At 41.8% G+C, this 19791-nt stretch overlaps 1 protein-coding gene across 7 annotated transcripts in view; it reads right to left on the bottom strand.

Moving 5' to 3' along the window:
- FBXO38 (F-box protein 38) overlaps positions 1-19791 on the bottom strand; it is a 35871-nt gene that overhangs the window by 3585 nt on the left and 12495 nt on the right. For 6 of the 7 annotated variants that reach the window (XM_028717529.2, XM_028717531.2, XM_028717530.2 and 3 more), the window contains 9 exons: positions 18764-18906; positions 16314-16533; positions 15246-15365; positions 12568-12747; positions 10454-11152; positions 4961-5061; positions 4356-4458; positions 2230-2396; positions 1577-1722 (listed from right to left, as the gene is read on the bottom strand). In XM_028717529.2, the coding sequence (XP_028573362.2) occupies positions 1577-1722; positions 2230-2396; positions 4356-4458; positions 4961-5061; positions 10454-11152; positions 12568-12747; positions 15246-15365; positions 16314-16533; positions 18764-18906 (1879 nt within the window). The remainder of the gene's footprint in view (positions 1-1576; positions 1723-2229; positions 2397-4355; positions 4459-4960; positions 5062-10453; positions 11153-12567; positions 12748-15245; positions 15366-16313; positions 16534-18763; positions 18907-19791) is intronic. The other variant, XM_077924441.1, reaches the window with a different exon arrangement.

The following is a 19791-nucleotide window of genomic DNA, read 5'->3' as shown; positions in this document are numbered from 1 at the left end:
CTTCCAGAATGCCTTACATTTCACCCCATTTCATTTATTTGTTTTTATTTCCTAGCTTTATTCCCTGCTTCCTGTCTTGCCTCCTTGTTCCAGTTCACAAAAAGGATCTTTTATTCACCCTCTCCTCCCCTGCACCCTCAGCACTGCATTATTGGTGATGGACTTTACTCTGCAATACGAAGCAGTTTTTCAATGCTCAGGAAACTTAGAAGGGCTTTGAAAAAACAAACACATGAATCTGAGCTACAAGGAGTTATAGGCTTAGGATGCCTTTCAAATTGCTTTGACTGATTGCTTTGTCAATGCTATTATTATGCTGGTTCATATTAAGTTCCTATCTCTGATTCTCATACTGCCTGAATGCATGTTTTGTTATTTCTGTCCTGCAGACCTGCAATATTAATTCTCTACTGTTCCCATGTTGAGCATCTTGGATCAATAAACCATTTAATTTGCTTCTGCTACAATCTTGAGCCTCTGGTCCTTCTCGCTGGTTACACTTTACTCACTGGGGTGCAAGCGGGAACACAGATTAATACTGCCCTGTGGAGAAACCAAGCAGGATGCTGGTGGAAGCACTTCATCTCCCTCCGGCCCCAGAAAGTGACGCTCCCTCCTGAATATCCCAGCACAGAAAGCAAGAGAGCTGGTAGCAGAGGACAGAGCGTGCCTTCCTTCTGCGGCCAGTATTCTGTATTTCTTTGCTAGACACTCAGCAGACAAACCTCCTGCACACCTAGCAAAGAAATACAGTAAGCCAGTGGCAAACGGCAAATGGAAAAGACATTCTGTAACTCCTCTGCTTGGTTCCTAAGCTAGATGAGCAGGACACCCCCACCACATGTCCAGCATAGAAACACAGGGAGATGGCGGAGAAGGGACAAAGCAATATGTGCTTTGCCATTAGCATGCTTGGTTTTTATGTGTTGGGTATGCAGTAGGTGAAGCTCTTTTCTGTGTGATGGAGATAGAACCCAGATGGGTTTGTGGAGGAAGGAGGAATCACTCATTTCTAGCCTTCAGAATGTTTCCCATGCCTGCTTTTCACTCATAAGAGAGGCAGACAAAGGAGCGATGGAGTGTTCTGTACATCCAAATGCAGGCCCTCCTCAGAATAAAAAACAGGCTAGTACCTTGGGGGGTGGGGGTGGAGTAACTTACAAGGCTGTGATAATATAATGAGGACAACAGTTATTGGACTTGAACCTACTCTCATTCCACTGGCTCATAAGGAAGACCCCTTATAGCTATGAAGATTAGACAGGATAAAACTTAAGGTGAATCACTGCATTCACACAAGAAAAATACAATAACTACGCCAATGTTTCCAAACACCACCAGGTTTTAAACGATTCCCAAAAAGCAATGATGTCTACATCACACTAGGGGGAGGCGAACCTGCAATTCTTGCTTGAATAAAACTCCCATAAATCTCTGGCTGTTGGTTATGTTGGCTGGGGCTGGTGGAAGCTGGAATCCAACAACATCCTTGGGGTAGTGGTGGGAGAGAAGCATAGGACCTTTCTGACTCAGATATATATTTATCCATTACAGTTCTATTCAGAGGGAGACTTACTGATTAATGTTTGCTATTGTGTCCATCCAGCTGCGAATGCGCACTTTGTTACGAACATTTGGAGGGTTACTAAATTCATGAATTACACAGATGTGGTATGGGTAGGGACCACTAAATATCTTCTGTTCTAGAGTCAGTGTGTCAACCTGTGGAGAAAAAGGTACAGCATGGAATATAACCAAAATAAAAGAAGAAAGTACAGTGACATCATCTACAAGCTGTGTCCTATCATCACTCCTAGTTTCCTGATAAAATATGCCATACTTCTCTTTTGAGAAAGCTGCAAGGAACAAAATAGCATGTATATGATGAAGAGATTCTGTACATGTTTTCCAACGAAGCTCTGCCAACACTTACAAAAAGCACACTTACCAGGGCACCTGATTTTCATTTATCCCCAATACTTCTGCACCTTATCCCATTCGGTTCTGAAGTTCTCAGGAGCAGCTTTATTGGGGTGCCATTGGAAGCTTATCAGAGTAGTGAGGATTAAGAAAAACTTGATGCAAAATCGTTTTCTGATAATGCAGCACCACTGCATACAACCCACTTAGACATGCAAATTTCTCATTTAAAAAAAATATGGGGGGGACACAAGAGTCAGATGTTGAGGAATACAAACAGTTTTGAGTAAATGAAATCCATCTGACTACCTGCTGCATTGGACGAAGGTAAATGATCCGGTTTCTCTCTGGTGGTATCCGCAGTATCTGATCCAGTACCTGATCCATATTTAATTTCTTGCACTGAGCATAGTCAAATCGATTGACAATCGGTGCGTTCTCTACCTTCAAGTGCTTAAGTACGCGGCATCTGGTGGCTACATATTCCAGGACAAGAAAATTGTGAAGACCGTAAGATAATGTATGTAGGTATTTAGGTTTAGGGTATGGGCTATGGCCACAGACAACCTACCACATTACAAAATGTTGGAAAGGCTGTGTTGTCCTTTTGCCAATTTGTACACATTTAGCAACAATAAAATCTTAATTTGCATTTATTTGCTTTCCTAGGGTAAAATTAGGAAATGAAAACTAAAAGCATAAAAAGTGAGAAGTATGACTAACTTTTTAATCTAAGCATGCCTTATGTCTTCACTGCTGTCTTATCTTTTTCACCTCCCTGTTCTATCATTACACAGAAAAATTCTGGTGGCCCAGAAAAAAGGAAAACAAAGAACACCCTTTAGCCCATTAAGTTGGGTAATGAAGCTGCCAGGAATCTAGAAGCACTGACAACTCCTCCTATCCCAAAATTATAACCCTATCTGGAGTGTGGAAGCTTAACAGCAGTCATTACTTAAGCATTTATTTTCTTTAAAAAAATGACATTCATTAAAAATATCAGAGACAATTACAACAATCATACACAAAGCCATACACTAAAAACCCTAACAAAAAGTAAAAATCAGAAATCAGCTCACTATTGTGGAAAGATGTATTCTTAATTGCCTGCCTAAGCCTGGTGGAATAGAAAGGTTTTCAGCAGGCATTTATAAGTTGGCACAGAAGGCGCCTGCTGAATATCTGTTGGCAGAGTATGCCACAATACCAGGCCAATGACGCTACAGGCAGTTTCTTCTTGTTGTCAAATGAGCTTCACCGAATCAGGGAATGATCAACAAGGCTCCTGCAGATGATTTCAGTGACTGAGCTAGGATATAAGTGACTGAGCTGAGTTCAGGTGATCCATTAGGTAGCTTGGACCAGAGTTGTTCAGGGCTTTGCAAATTACCGTATTTTTCGCCCTATAGGGCACACTTTCCCCCCTCCAAAAATGAAGGGGAAATGTGTGTGCGTCCTATGGGGCGAATGCAGGCTTTCGCTGAAGCCTGAAGAGCGAGAGGGGTCGGTGCGCACCGACCCCTCTCGCTCTCCAGGCTTCAGGAGAGCCCCACCAGCTCGGGGGACAGCGGGGAGGCGGAACCGACCTGGTTTGAAGGCTGGCGGAGGGCTTCCCCCTCCCCCAGCCCCGCAAGCTCCCAGAGCGATGCTGAAGCTGCATGCAGCTTCGGCATGGCTCTGGGTGCCGTTCTGGGGGCTGGGGTCGGGGGAAGCTCGCCTGGGGGGGGGGGGAATAATTTTTTCCCCTTTATTTCCGCCCGCCCCAAAATCTAGGTGCGTCCTATGGGCCAGTGCGTCCTATAGGGCGAAAAATACGGTAATACAAGGACCTTGAACCTGGCTCTGTAGCAGATGGGCAGCAGGTGCAGCTGTTTTAACAATGATGTCATATATTGTTGGCCAGATGCTCCCTTGTTGCATTCAGCACCAGCTGGAGCTTCCAAACCTAGTCCTAGAGCAACCCCACATGGCATGTGTTACACTAACCCAACTTCAATGTTACCAACACATGGGTTACAGCATGGAGTATAGCTGGTGAAATGGATAGGGTTGTATCCAACTATCTCCTCTTGGTTTGTGAAAGGCTCTTTGCTCCAGGGGAGGGATGTGGTTGCTGCAATTTTCCCTTTCTCCTGTTGCACTACCACCCATGCTATTTGAGAGTTCCCCAACCCACTGGATCAGACTTTTCCCCTCGAGGGAGAGCAGAAGGAAGGAAACAAACAATGAAAATATCTCTCCCCACCTCCTTCCATTCATAGAAGCCTCTGCTAGATCGAAGAGCCTTCTGTGAGCAGAGGGAGACAATGGCTAGAGTCCGTTATGTTCAGAAAATTAAACAAGAAACCCTGTGGTGCATCTGGAGATGTCCCAAGTCTGATGAAAATTTATACAAGTTCCCCAGGCATCAACAATTACAATTAAAGTATACATACCGTGAATAAACATCATTTTAGGGCAATCTTTCAGCACCAGATCTGTTATGCCACAATTTGTCAAAGTGATCCCAACAAGGTTTTTTGATTTCAGTGTAAGAACCTGGAGAAATTATTTTCAAAATTAAAGACCACTACATGAACCACACACATACAGACAAACAAAACATTTACCAATGGTGGTGAAATCAGGGCATCTTCTGCAGAGTGTGAGCAACATCATAACATAATGATGTGGAAATATTTGACGGCACTCAAGCAGGATGGTTAAAGGGATCGTCTGACATTCCATTCTACTAGAGGAACTTCTTCCTCCTTGCCTGCTGGTCTTTAGCAGCAAAGATACTCAGACTACAAGCCAGATATGCACTGCACACAAAGAACTTACAGTAAATTCTGTTGAAATGAAACCGAAGAATTTGCTTGCTATCCCCTTAAGACAGAATGTGATTTTTCAGTTTGACAGTGCCCTTTTAAAAAAATACAGTCAATTGCGGAGTAGACCTTGAACGAAAACATTTTCTGCGGCATTTAGGGGCATTCATCCATCTAGGCTGTCACCAAGATGGCACAGGTTTCCAGCTTGGGGCTCAAAAAGGCCTTACCTGGATGTGGTCATCCTCAATCACAGGATCGCTGGTGCTTGTGGACTTGTCGGCCGTCCGTTTTCGCTTCACTGAATGCCTGGGCTTTGGTTTGGTCGCTTCTGGGAACAAAAACAAATGAATAAAAGATTGGACATTTCTTATTTGTGAGCAGCTGTAACAGGAATAGCAGAGTCATTGTGAATGGTTTCTTAGATTAATGAGGGTCTTGGAAGTAGCTGGCCTGCAGTGCTTAGTAATTATTGTTATTTTCAGTTTACTTTATACTGAATACATTTTGATACACTTGTATATTGCATTGTGTGTGTGTGTGTGTACACACACACACACACACACACACACACACACACACACACAAAATCCAAATAAACATATGTTTAACTATCTAAGTTTGATAAAGAGGTCCTGGAGAACACAAAGACTTGAACAGTACTTCATGTCATTTGGGCTGTACTAATGAACGCCTTGCCCTCATGTGGATTTTGGAATTGCTCTAGGACTGTAACCTGAAGCATATTTACCAGGAAACAAGCCTTACTGGGCTCAGTGGAACTCACACCAAAGCGAAACATGCTGAGGTTCAGGTGGCGGTAGGACTTACAGCAGCCAAAACAAATAGTGTTAAACCCTTAAGGATGGGTTAAGATCTGCCCCTCTGCGAACAAAGGCTCATTTTAAAGGGTCCCCCAAGTATCCAGAACAATTTCAGGGGGGGGGGGGGGCGAGGAATAAGAGCCCTCTGAACAAAGATGCCTCCCTCCCTACTGCCAGTGGGAGCATCTTGTTAGATGAATTCCACTTATCAAAACTCTAGCTCCAGCCTCTAGCTTTGAATCATCTACTTATATCAGTCTGAAACTACTCCTACCACTACAGGGAAATACATAGTCTTAGTAGGCCAGCAGATTACAAAAATAAAATATTTGTCTAAATAGTGGTTCAGATGGAGAAGACTTAGTTCCTCGTGGTATTTTGTTCAGATATTGCTGAAAGGTTATATAAAACCATTAAAACAAAATACAAACAACCAATGTGGCTGGATGGTGTGAAAGGGGCACAGCTGAGAAGGGAAAGTTCGGTATTAGGACCTATGCGCTCTTTCTGTTTAGATTCACGTCCAATGCATATTTACCCTGGGTCTGCACACCTGCAGGGAAGTGACATTTACAAGAGCTCTGCTCACTGAAGCAGACAAGAGAAGGGGACATGCAGTATAAATATCATCTCCCTGCCTGCATACAGCAAGGAGGAGGAAGAAAAAAGGTTTGAGAACTGCAGTGCTTGGAGAAGTCATTGTACTTTTAGCACCCCGGGGGGGGGGGGGGAGACAGACTGCACTACTTAAAATTAACAACCACAGAAACACAGTTCAGTGAAGAAATAATCATTTAGGATTCCTAATTTCCTTAGAATTAAAATAGATCCTTCCTTTGGGTAATAAGGAAGAATATAGGAAATATACTTGGGCACTAATTTTGCTGAGTAACTTTTGATAAGTGTGTCTTCAATAGGAAAACCTGGGCATGGGAAACAGCTGATGATATGCTGTGCGTCATGTCTCCCTTTTTCTCTTTTATTGTACAACAGGATATTTTAATGCCACCATCATCACAGAGGTGTCTGTGGAGGGGATATATTGGTTGAAAATGCAGTGTAACTTTTGAATAAATGTTTATTTATTTTAAAAAGTCTATTTCTGAGTTCGCCTTTGGCTCAGCCTTGTTGAAGTCTGCAGGGCCCCTGCAGGACAAGGTCAATATGCACCACACTCAGATGGCCAGAAAATGTCAATAAAGCACTGTGGTTACAGACACACACCATTCAAAAACAAGTCTTATAATTGGGATATTACATGAAACAAATTCAATAGGTGAAAAAGAAAAAGAGTTGCTCAGAGGAATACAGCCACTTTTATCTTGATTTTATAAGGTTTGAATGATTAGGGTTGTTTTACTTAATATGTGATGGAGAAGAAAAAACAACATTTTGATGGATTCTGTCCAAAGAGATCTCAAGAAGGCAACTAAATTGTTTTAGTGAATATTTAATTCACAAAAAATCAGCCATCAGCAACCTCAGTTTTTACAGTCATTTGCTAAATATTTCTTCTCCCCCCCCCCAAAAAAAATAATCTTTATTAGTTTTCCGGTTACATACTCCACATACACATAATGTGTTGCATTTTACATTTATACTTACTCCTAAGCACTGACTTCCCTCCTTCCGGGTTTTTTATATCACATATAATTTTATCGCATTATTTTCATCCACTTTGTATTTTGTTATTCATTTTCCGTATTTGTCCACAGTATATCCATAAACAAATAAATCCTCCTGTTTATACAATTCTTGTTGTCTGTTTGTATTCATCTACAACTACTGTTAGTTATATTAATCTCCTTATACATTTTGCTTCTTATTATTTTCATTATCCATCACTTTTCTTAATCTTTCCCGTTATGAGGTTTATTTCCAATTCTACTGGTTTCACTATTTCATCTTATCTTTCCTATATACGGCATAATTTTTTCCCATTCTTTTTGAAATGTTTCCTTGCCCTGTTGTCTAATTTTCCCTGTTATATGCAGGGAATATGCAGAAATAGCCATTTGCTAAATATTTCAATAAATGTTAAGTTAAAAGAAGTGCAGAATAATATCAAAGCATGAATTTCCTTTGTATTTCTTTTTAAAAAAATAAAAATAAAAACCCACCTAAATATGTGAAACATCCTGCATTTACAGCTGGGATAATTATACAGCACCCTCCAGATGTTGGGGGGCTCTCACCCCCCCCATCAAACACAATCATCAAAGCTAATGGGAGCTGGAGCCCAACAAAATTTGGAGGGCACAATGTTGGCTCTCTCAGAATTACAGACAACATGTAAGAAGTTATTTTGATTAGGAAAACCTCTAGCTTAGGTTGCAATAAAATTAATAGACCTTAATCATTAAATGAGAAACAATCATTAAATAGTCACTAAACCAAGTGAGGTTTAGTGACTATTGTTTTTCAGTTTTAATAACCAAGATATTTTTTTAGGTTACATCACCCTTTTCCTCCCACCATATAAAACAGCAGTGATCCTTTCAACGCTCCGAGAAAAGGAGCAAATCTCAATATTTCAGGTATTGATGGTGAACAAAATAAATTATTTTAACTACTATAATTCAAAGTACTTAAAGCAAAGAATATGAAACTGATAATTTCTGAAGAGTGTGTGTGTGTGTGTTCTTGGTATAAGCTTTCGTGTGCAAATTCTTCCCACTCCCCCAAAGTAATTTTACTCTTGGAAAACAAACCAAAGACCTGCAAAAGCAAGAGGTGCCTCACCAAATAAGCACTTGAATTTTGGAGGGTAAAATGAAGGGAAGCCTTAGACTATGGAGGCAGGATGAACATGAGTACACATGTGCTTACGCTGTTACTTTTAAACAAAACATGCAGTAGGATTGCCATATTACATGTTGTCAACAACAACAACAACAACGGGAAACTCCACCTATCAATCATTCAAAGTGGGTAGACAAAATGCATTACAGGATAATTAATTCACATTAGGAAACGTGCACTATCGCTTAAAGGTACACATATGCAGTTGCATGTTGGTATGGTAGAATGTGCCCCAAAGGTCAACAGAATGTTAACTTGGGGTGATGTAGGCCTATCGCTGCAGTGAGCAGAAGCAGAAATGCAACATGATCTTCCCAACTGCTTTGCACACACATGAACATCAATATGACCAGGGTCAACAAGTTACAATTTGAGGCCACCCTAAGGGGCAGGATCTTGCTCCCAAACTTAAGCTGCATCTCTGAAAGGTAGCATGAGATCTGGCACAAACCAGAGATGGTGATGGGTAGTGGAAGTGTGTTAGCTTTCCCTGCCTTTTTGCCTGCTGGGTCATGACAACGTACCTCCCGCCATTCCTCTTCTGCTCAGAGCTGTATGGAGCAACAAAAGCTTGTTTCGGCCTCTACCATGTAGCTGGAACCTCAGGGCAGCTGTAAGAGACAAGCTTTCTCTATGCCCTTCCAGCTCAGTCTCTGCCTGCTGGGTGGCTGAAGCTCCACCTCCTCAGCAGGCACAGAGAAAAAGCAACCATGCCTATGTCACAGCGGGAGTTTTCCTCTGAGCCAATCTGATTGATAGCATCACTCGACTGGTGTCCTGCGAAAGAGTCTGATCTTCTGGGTGAAAGAGTCTGACCTTAGTTGATGATCTCCCAAACTGGAATGAATCACCTTGAATTGGAAGTCATTATCTGGTCTTGCTATGTTTAAGGAAAACTGCTTGAGAACAAGTATGCAGCAAGAAAAATGTCTCTTCTGATAGGAACGACTGAAAATGAATGATTTCCTGGAATCTAACGGGTTGTTGACAAGCACACATTTAGGAGCGAGTCTGAACCAGTCCTGCCTTTAATCAGGTTAAGGAATAGAGATCCTTTTGATTTAATTTTGCCTGGAGCCAGAGCAGCGATGTCACGCTGGCCACGTGACCCGGAAGTGACTCCGGACAGCGCTGGCCCCCGGCCTCTTGAGTGAGATGGGCGCACAACCCTAGAGTCGGACACGACTGGCCCATACAGGCAGGGGTACCTTTACCTTTACTATAGTACCTTGTGATTATAGGATAAATGGAATAGAGAGAGAAGTATTTTTTTTTAATAAAACTGTTCTAGAATATATGACTTTTGCACTGCTCTCATTGAATATGTTCCTAAATTTCTTGCAATTATTTTAACCATGTTTTATGTAAATATATATTTTTGTAATGGGAGCTGGGTAACAAGTCTACTGAACCTACCATTTATGTGCCAAACAAAGCCTCAGCAGAAGGTTGCTCCCTCTTATGGGTGAAATACCAGTTAAGCCCCAGTTCCTGGAAATAACTCCTAACTGGGAGGTATTCATAAAAACTTCCTGGAAGCGGCTATAAATGTGGCACCTGCACCGTTCTAATGCAGTTCTGAGCCAGAAGTTTCTTTTTGCTCTCTGCTTACACTCAGCAACGCTCCCAGTCTCCAGCTCAAGAACTGGAAGGAAGACTTGGACTTGTTCTGCATCCCAGAGCCTGGATGGCCCATCACCTAAGATGGCTGAACCCAGCATAGAACTGCTCTATGCTTTGAAAAAACATATACCAGAAACAATATGATTTAGGTGTGGTGAGAAGTTTCAAAGGCTTATGTGATCACAGAATCCAGTCAATATTCACCAAGTAGCTATCAGTAAGCTTATGCTTTCATTTTGAAAGCAGGCTTCAAATCTGATTCTAAGTATTTGTATTTGAAGGAATCCTCCCCCCACAAAAAAAAACCTCTCTCAAAGAGCAAGTGCTCAATAATCAACACCCAAAACAAACCAACACAAGAACAGAGAGAAAATTGCATTTCTGCTCTGACATTACGACAATGTGGCTGGTCCTTGCCCTTCTTTGACAATAATGCACTGCTTTGATGCAAAACTTGGATAAATGAAACCATACCTGACTGAGACACCAGAGGCACATGGGAAAGTCTGCTTCTGGCTCTCGTGAGAGGCCTGCGAGGGTAATCTTCATTATATTCCATTTCGTATCTCCCTTGCTGTGAAGGAGGGCTCCGTTCCTCATTAGCAGTCCCACAGACTCTCTCATTAGTCCTCCCATTGCTGGCCTCCCCTGAAGAGCCACAGTTTGGTAATGTTCTTAGGGAGAATTCCGCCCCTCTCACATTTGGCCCATTCATACCACAAGCTCCACTGGTAGATGGGCATTCGCCACCCGAGACGCCATTAGTCCTCCTTTGCTGGTTCTGGGGCATATAGCAGGAACACCTGGAGCACAATGGCTTCTCCTCACTGTCCCTCTCACTGGAGCTTTCACTCTTGCAGAGACACTTCCCAGAGTCCTCTGTTGCTGCGGAGGGGGCGTCGCTGCAGCTATCAGCCGTTTTCATACCATCTGGGCTTGGAGACGCTGCAGTGTCTGAGGCCCCCGGAGGCCCAGTGCCGCCACCACAACCAGGGTAACAATCCTTGCTTTTGTTCCTTTCCGCTGTCACGTCACTGGCCGCTTTCATATCCGCTTTAATTTGCTCACTGGTGACCTGACAGCCTTTCTCGCAGCTGCTCTCCTCAGAAAGAAACAGTTTGACCCGGCTGGCATTGCACCTCTTCCGCAGCGGAGCTTTGCCTTTACCACTCACTGCAACAACAAGAGGGACAAAAGGGAAGAGAGCTACGATGTGATAGAAAGTCACGGAAACGCACCCCGTTAGTTATCAACACACCCTAGACAACCTGGTGAGACACCTGCTGCGACTGTTGCAACGTTATTCCAAGCAGGATAAGATACTGTGCAGATATGTTGAGCTACATCACTTACTAGAGGTTCACGCCTTGAATCTGTTTGTTTAAACATATTGGGAGGAATTCAGCGTAGCACTAAGCAGACTGCTCTGTCAGCACAAGCATTTCTACTTGTCTGATGGAGTGATCTGCCCTCTTCTCCCCCTGCCTATGGTTCTGGGGGTTCCTTCCCTGCCCAGGGCTAACTGGAGGCAGGGTGGGAGGAATGGGGAAGTCCTTGTGCACACTTCCACCGGTGGCACTACTTAGTTGAATCTGACCCACTGTACTGCACACAGTCAAGCTGCTCAACAGGCTCAAATTAGTTGTTGCACCTAATTTCTTCTTACGGTAGCTACCTAGTTAACAAGGAACATTTACAGCCCTGCCATTTATTTATGAGAATCTTAGTTTTCAAATAATTTCCTTTCTTCCTGGACTAAGTTGTTCAAAAGATATGTTGATAGTGCCCCCACCCACCCCTGACGCACTTACCCCTCAAGTTTACACTGGCCTACTTTTTGACCAGAAGGTACGGCTTATGGAACAGTAAAATGTCTACAGTATCCTGGCCTCCTGCCTCATATTTTGCTGATGTGCCTTGTCCCCACTTTAGGTTGCAGGGAGGCTGTGCATGAAAGACACAAGCCGTGAAGAAATAAAGGTAACTGGGATCAAATCCCTCAGGAATCTGCTAGAGAAATACATTACAGATGCTTAGCCTGTCGAATCTTAGCAAAGCATGTGGAAGTTTTCATCCAAAGCCTTTGAAGTCGTTCAGTCAATTCTGAATGAGCCTACATGCAAAAAGGATTGCAATTCACTTTAGAATTCAATTCCTCATTATGTATGAACTTGGGGGACTGCGGTATAGTCCAACCACAGAACACAAACCAGAATCAAACTGTTGTACAATTTGGAAATACAAATTGAACTGCAACCCAATTGATGGAAACCACCCAATAACTGTGATCAAAGGGACTATGAATACCAAGTAGCCTATTTCAGTTACAACAGAGCTACCTCACACAAGTGGTTTTGGTGGCAACTACACCACCACTGTCATGTAAGAAGGCATCACTCTTGCAGCTGATCTGCAGAAATATGGAAAGAACAACAGAAATGGACATGAGGGAAATCTATCTATCTTTCTAAAGTTGGACCACAACCACTGTGAACCACATTCCACAGAAAACTTGTTTCTGCATTTTGTGCTTTGTAACACAACAAGGAATATTTTTACGACATGTATGAAGAAGCAAAAATTCTCACCTGAGGGCTCCCGGATTTCCACTGAATCTCTAACTCTCTCCTCTCCATCTGAGTAATTTTGTGCAATGCTATTTGTAATACAGGATCTTGAGGTGGCTGTAGTCTCATCCTCATCTTCACTGTCTGAGTCGTGGACAGTAATAGGTGCTAGCTTTACATTTGGCTGAAGGCCACTGGGCCCTGGAAAAGAAGAGAAAGTTCAGCAACAAACTAGCATGCTTTCCAGAGATCAGGATGCTTTAATTCACCTGACTGAGCAACTTATTCCTTCGAAACATGCATACAAAGTAGTTGGTTTTTACATGGTTAGTTGGCATACCTAAGGACCTTCTGCACTCATACACCTGGCTATGTCTCTCTTCACAGTTCCCCTCAAACACCAACAATGCACAACACAGTAGAAAAGAACGAACAAAACACAACATGTACTGCATTGTGTTTGGATCTGGAGTTATTCTTAGTGTTACGCTGTGATCTTCTCCTCTTACTTTATTAGCCCCTTCCCCACCAATTTGTTCAGCCCACCTCACAATCCACCAATCTACACTGCAATTAGAAAGCACAATGTGCTTTATAAATTGCAGGCACTGTACTGAGATTAGGGATGAAATCCAACAGTACATCCGCCAGCCAAATTGACACAATTGACAAAAAAATTCCCTGCCCCCTGCAATCCTTCTACACTCCCCCTCTAAATCTGCTCCAGAAAGTTAGAAGACCCTCAGGAGCAGATGAATATTTGTATGTGTGGGTGGCAGAAGGGCCATTCAATGTTGGCTATTGCCCTACGTGCTTATTGTTTCTTGCACAAACATGGAAAAAGCAAAGAAAAATTAAAGCCACAAGGTATCTCACAGCAGCAAATATCTTTACAATTAGAGGTGGGCTTCAAGACTTCTCTAAAGGTGAAAAACAATCACCTCTCCTTGGCTAAGGCGCCACATGTGTACAGGCATCTCTGTACAGCATAGGGCCCTCAAGAAGTGGGGGGGGGGGGAGCATTTTCTAGATCAAAGGAAGAAACTGAGGAGAAATTATATGTAACAAAATGAAGCAAAGGAGAAGGATCTGGACACAGCCAGAATCAAAACTGAAACAATTTGAAGCACGCACACAACTGTGTGCTCAAATGCTGAATTTTATCTAGTTGTACAAACATCAGGATGATGGCAAGAACTCAGTTTTAGAATTTCTTATTCCCTAAACTGGAAATAGATCTGGGAAATATTGACAGTGTGGTGATGTATGAAGAGGTAGCTCTGAAGCTGGTGATACTAATTTCCGCACTGTTGATATTGGGCAGCAAAATGGAACCATCTCTAACTTCTTGAGAAAAAGCAGGTTAGCGAATTAAAGTAAGGATGAATTTGTAAGAGAACGGCAAACAAATGAGGTACCCAATCTCATTTATATCCCCTTAGCATTTACCGAACAGAGAAGCACTGGGTGGAAGTAAGCCCATGGCCTACTGTGGGATCAAACTGCTATTTTCCAAACTAGCAAATATAGCTGCTTATGATTAGAACGCACACTGCAAATGGAACTTTTTAAAAACAGGAAATTAACCACACAACATCTTAGAGACTTTCAGGGCCAAACCAGAAGCAGCATGGAAGCATACGAACTGTTTCACAACTATTCCTGGTCTGACTTTAACGCATCTGTGAAGAGCTCCAAATCAGACTGGAGCACGGGAAGCACTGCTTAACACTTTATTCACAGGATATTACTGTGATCAAAACCCCGCCCCCTCCTGGCTACTCTTCCCCCTGCAGGGGAAACCATACTAGGTCATCATCAGTTTGGCCCTGAAGGAAAAACAGCTACTGACACGGTGGAGGTGCTATTCTGATTCAGTAAACAGCCTAGATGGAAGAGAATGAGCCGCTCCCCCCGCCCCAATTAAATGCATGAGTTGAAAACCGAAACTGTTTGGAGACATGCCGCAAGTCTCCCACATCAAGTCGACTTTGATCCTGTGTACAAAGATATCTAATGTGCTGTAAAACAAGGGTTTGAAAACAAGCTGCTTGGGTGATTAGTACAATTTGCTAATACCAATTCAGGTTCTCCTATTGGGGGCTCCACTCTCTATGACGCTATTAAAAGGTTGCAAAGAGAGGAACACTGGCCATGAGACCACATGCAATCAAGGCAACTCAAGATACAGCATATGATCATCTTAAACACCTCACAAGTTATTAATTACACAAAAGTATAACTGTCAGGTAATACATGCAAGAACCCCAGTCACCTGCATTGCAAGCTTAACAATCAACAGAGGATGTCTTGGCAGTCAGAGTACAGCTAGTTGGAGCTTGCAAATCCATAGTTCAAATCTTGCCTTGATTATTTGACCTTAGGTAAATCACTATTGGCCCATATATCTGCGATATGGAGGTAATAATAGTGGCTTACCTAGCAGAAGTGTGCTCAAGATTTCTGAGATGATGTGTACAAAACTCTTTTTGCATCTGAGAAATGACTATAAACGCTAAATACTGTGGTTAATTTTAGGCTATAGAATTACTCAAGTTCACTGACTTTACAGTTCTTAAATAGTTTGCATTATTAATTCTAGAATAAATGATATTGATATCTCTAAGCAACAAACAAACATTTTTTTGTAGTAAGTCAATGAAGCCTGCAAATGGATGGGAGAGATCCTGACAAGTTACCTGCTTGTTCTTCATCAACTTCCATGGGAAGAAGTGCCTGATTAGTTGCAGAGGCTTCACTGCGGCTCTCTGCCATAGCCACTCCATCTTCCTGTGCTACCTCCTCCATTTCATTCAGTGCTGCAAAGAGAGATAAGAATGACTGAGATAAGGAGGATGGAGACACCACTCTTTATTAAGGAGGCAGAAGCTAGTCACACATAATTGCATGACAATCTTAGGAAGGCTCCAAAGCACTGCGACTATAGAGGAGCATCTGTCTTTGCCCGGGAAACTTAACAAGGCAGATCTCCACTAATCTGAAAGGCATTTAGATCCATTTCTATATTGTAGCTTTCGATGAGGACTCTGCCCTTTACAGAAATCATTCTCAGACAGAAAATGGAGGCCTTCATGCCAAAAGAAGAAAGTGAATTTAAACTGATGAATGAAAACTGAAACTACTAATTTAACTGTATAATATTTATGGTGGTTGTTATGCCAGGAGCATTAAGTCACTTTAGAGCTGTTAAGTAGGAAGAAAATACGATTAACTGGTTTTAAGTCCTCCTGCTGTGGCAACATTATATATTGACGAGAAATGATAAAAGTGTTATTAATGCCAAATAAAAATGAATAGCTTTATAGCATTTTATGGCAATGGAAGTGTTAGGCATTGCTCAGACGCTTAGGAAATATAATTGTGAACATTGATAGCTTGAATATCAATTGGAGATGTTAATGTGTGCTTTATTGGTCAATAAACCAATAATAGTCCGCAGCGCCTGGAGACAATCAGTGGGGTCAGGTATCCACAGCAGTGACCAGAGGGGAAATGACTGCTGGGAGCAGTGCAGAAAGAAGAAACGCCATAGTACACTTGCATCAGCACAAGCAGATGCCTTCATCTGAAAGAAAACATGACTCCCATATTGGTCTCTGCGGCCACAGCAGGCGCTGTAACTCTCCAATGGTTTGACTTCACCCCCAAAGGCGCCCTCTTCCATTATCTCCCAAGACAGATGGATGCCGACCAATTTATTGGTTCAGTACTAAAAACAAACAAATAAAACTGTTTCCTGCATTTACCTTCTGCTGCAATCTGCTGTTCTTCCACCTGCTCCTCCTGTCGCAGCTCGTTCTCCTCGTTCTGGTCATTTGGTTGCTGGTGGTTGTTATGGTGTATATTGGCATTATTGTTCTGGTGATTATTATTGTTGTCGTTTTCATTGTTGGAGTTCTGATTGCTGACCAAAGCAGAGGACACACCAATCCCAGTGCCTGCACTAAGACCTACACGAGCACAACCCTGAAATGCAGTAAAAATTGTTGACAGCAACTGGCAAGAGGCTCCAAAACAAAACACAGTTTGAAATCAGCGATATCTTCCATGATACATACACCACAGTGTACTGCTTCTTAAACAAAGAGATTTGAAGCAAGCAATTCCACATTGCTCCTAATCTCTACACGGCCATTTCAAACCTCCTGCCCTGAGACAAGTGAACACTTCCCATGTGCCAAACCAATAAGGTTGTGATGTACAAGTCAATCATGATACTGTGAGCTATACAACGCTACCTTTCTGGTTACCAGTTGGTTCAATATGAAGAGACAGAACACTACAGGTAACATTAGGAAGGTGTTGTGAGTCATCACACTATTAAGACAAGGAAGCACAACATGCTTTTGCAGAAATCTATTGTGTAAATTTATTCTATTTATGGAAGCGAATACATAATTGTGGGAAAATGTAAGAGGGGATATGAAGTTGGTTTGTAGCTAAGGATGCAACCCTACTTACTGAACAGTAAGCAACATTAATGTAGTGGGACTTACTTCTGAGTAAACATGCACATGACTGCACAGCAAGTGAATAAAATTTCATGAGTGATGGCTATAACTTTCCTCTGTGGTTGGCTTTGCTTTGCCTTGCCTTCTGCTTCCTCTCCTTCTCTGTCCTTTGGGGCCTTCATCTCTCACTCTACTTCCCCAAATCCCTTGCTGTTGCTCATTTATATTTCTTCATTTATGTTTCAAGACAAAAGCCGCACTCGTCACTGCTCACATTTATTTTATTTTATTTTTTGTTTGCTTTTTTAAATGTATTTTTATTAAAGATTTCTTGGTTTACAAAAGTATGTGAAATGTCTCTTTTTTCAAGTTACATTTTCTATGGATCAGTTTCATTTGCTGAGACATTAGTGTTACATTAGGAAGAAAAGGGGGAAAGAGGTAGAGGGGGAGTGGTGAGTGGGGGTGGGATCGGGTGGCGATGTTTCTATTTTACTTCATGTATGTGTGGGGTTTGTGTCAGCGTTGCTTGTGCAGGTTTTCACATTTATTTTTAACCCTTGATTTCTCACCATGTCAAGCAGAGAAGTATCTGCATCTTTCCCTAGGCTGGTGCAAATTGGTTGCTAAGCAAGCCTGCAAGCAAGCAAGCCTGAGATAAGGGTAGGAACTGGAATAGCAGCTTCTGATGATACAGAGGTACAGCTGTCTTTCTAAAGTAGAATATAGCAGTGCTGTACCATATGCAGTCCCGAGGGAGGAAGGGACAGGTGTGTGGGGGGGTGCTCTTTCCTGGGTGAGAGGCTGTAGGCTTCCCAAACATATGCTACTATTTCAGCCTGTCTCAGCTTTTACATAATCCCTCTCCATCAAGGCAGACAGATTCACAGAAGTGTGATACATTGCTACAGAATATATGTACTGAAATATGCAAACTATTCATGGCTCTCTGGTTTTTGATAGTCTTCCTGTATTGTTCAGTCTTGGGCAAAGTAAGAGATTCCATGACATAACAAATCTAATTTTCTTAAGCATGAAATTAAACCAAATGAAGAGAAAGGGGGAATGCGAAATATAAAGATCTGCAAGAATTCCAGCAAAATGAGATCGTTGCAGCGATGTAGACATAATTCAGACATTCCACCCCCATAGTTCTACCCGGACACTGAGGTCCAGCACCGAGGGCCTTCTGGCGGTTCCCTCACTGCGAGAAGCCAAGTTACAGGGAACCAGGCAGAGGGCCTTCTTGGTAGTGGCGCCTTCCCTGTGGAACACCCTTGCACCAGATGTCAAAGAGAACAACTACCAGGCTTTTAGAAGACATCTGAAGGCAGCCCTGTTTCGGGAAGCTTTTAATGTTTGATGTATTATAGTATTTTAATATTCTTTTGGAAGCCGCCCAGAGTGGCTGGGTATAAATAATAAATTTATTATTATTATTATTATTATTATTATTATTATTGCTTATTATAATTTGCAGTATTTATACTAATTACAGTGTAAACTGTAATTATAGTAATAATTATACTACTATAATTTGCAGTACTGAACTTGTTTTCATTTTCATGTTACTGCTTTCCTAATATGGTCACTGAACCATGGTTTGAATGTTTAAAAACAGTTACCTGAAGTACTTTTTAATTAGAAGTTTAAAAAATACATACCAAAAGTCTAGTATATTTCACATACCTAAAGACATTTGAAGCACACAGCAAAGTACACTTTAAAAAATCCAAACACCATACCTTGGGAGGTTCCCGGAACATCTGGTCCAGAGAGATAAACTCCAGGCTTGGCAGTAACTCAATAAACTGACTAAATGAGTCTAGTTTTATTGCATGGCATCTCACCAAGGTGAGATCAAACAGCCGAGTCCATCTTGAATGATCTATTGCAGGGTGGGGAGAGTGAGCGAAATAAATGAACTTAATTAACAGATTTCTTACCTAAAATCTGCTTAACTATTCCCCACTTAAAGTTTCAATTTAGAATCATCACCATTCTAAAAAAGGTATACTTCCTGGTTATTCTGATGCATCCACTCTTAACTGAGGTCCTTTGCCTACTCAGAATGGCAAAAAACAAGTGACTAATAAAATCTAGCCTTTTGCAGTTGGTTCCTAAGACAGAACAGAAACTGTCACTATGGCCCAAAAGAATTTAGTTTCCTAACTGAAAATGTATTCTCTTAATTTTGGAAAAACAAGAACTGAACTCCATTTCTTAGAGATTGGAGTTGTGTAGCACACAGTCAATTAGCTCTTAGAAGGGAAATAAAATGGGGAAAGGAAATAATTTTGTTGACTGTCCAAGATTTCATTTAATCAGTAGGTTTTAATGGGAGGAATCATTCTGGTAGGAGCTTCTGTTCATGAAAGGTCCCCTTTATGAGCCCAACTTTCACTCTATGAACAAAATAAACTTTAATGGATCCCACCCATTAAAATCTGCTGGCTAAGCTTGAAATTTTAGTCAACAGCAAAGTGGCATTCCCCCTTCTATTGATTACTTCTAGGCATCTCAAAAGTTTCAGGGTACACAATTCCTGGTGGCTTGTAGGTGGAGTAGATGGAGAAGCCCCATAACATGTGAACGTATTAGAATAACCAGGAAGTACGGATTTCTTTATAATGGTGGCACTCTGCCTTTTTACCTCAACACACCCAAATACAATTTATCAAATCATCATCACCACCACCAAAACAAGATCAAGAAATCTAGTATGCAGCCAATTAAAAGTGGCAGAATGGGATATGTTCAAGAGATATCTACA

The sequence above is a fragment of the Podarcis muralis genome, chromosome 2, assembly GCF_964188315.1.
Source record: "Podarcis muralis chromosome 2, rPodMur119.hap1.1, whole genome shotgun sequence".
NCBI lineage: Eukaryota > Metazoa > Chordata > Lepidosauria > Squamata > Lacertidae > Podarcis > Podarcis muralis.
This window is presented reverse-complemented; position numbering and strand designations above follow the sequence as displayed.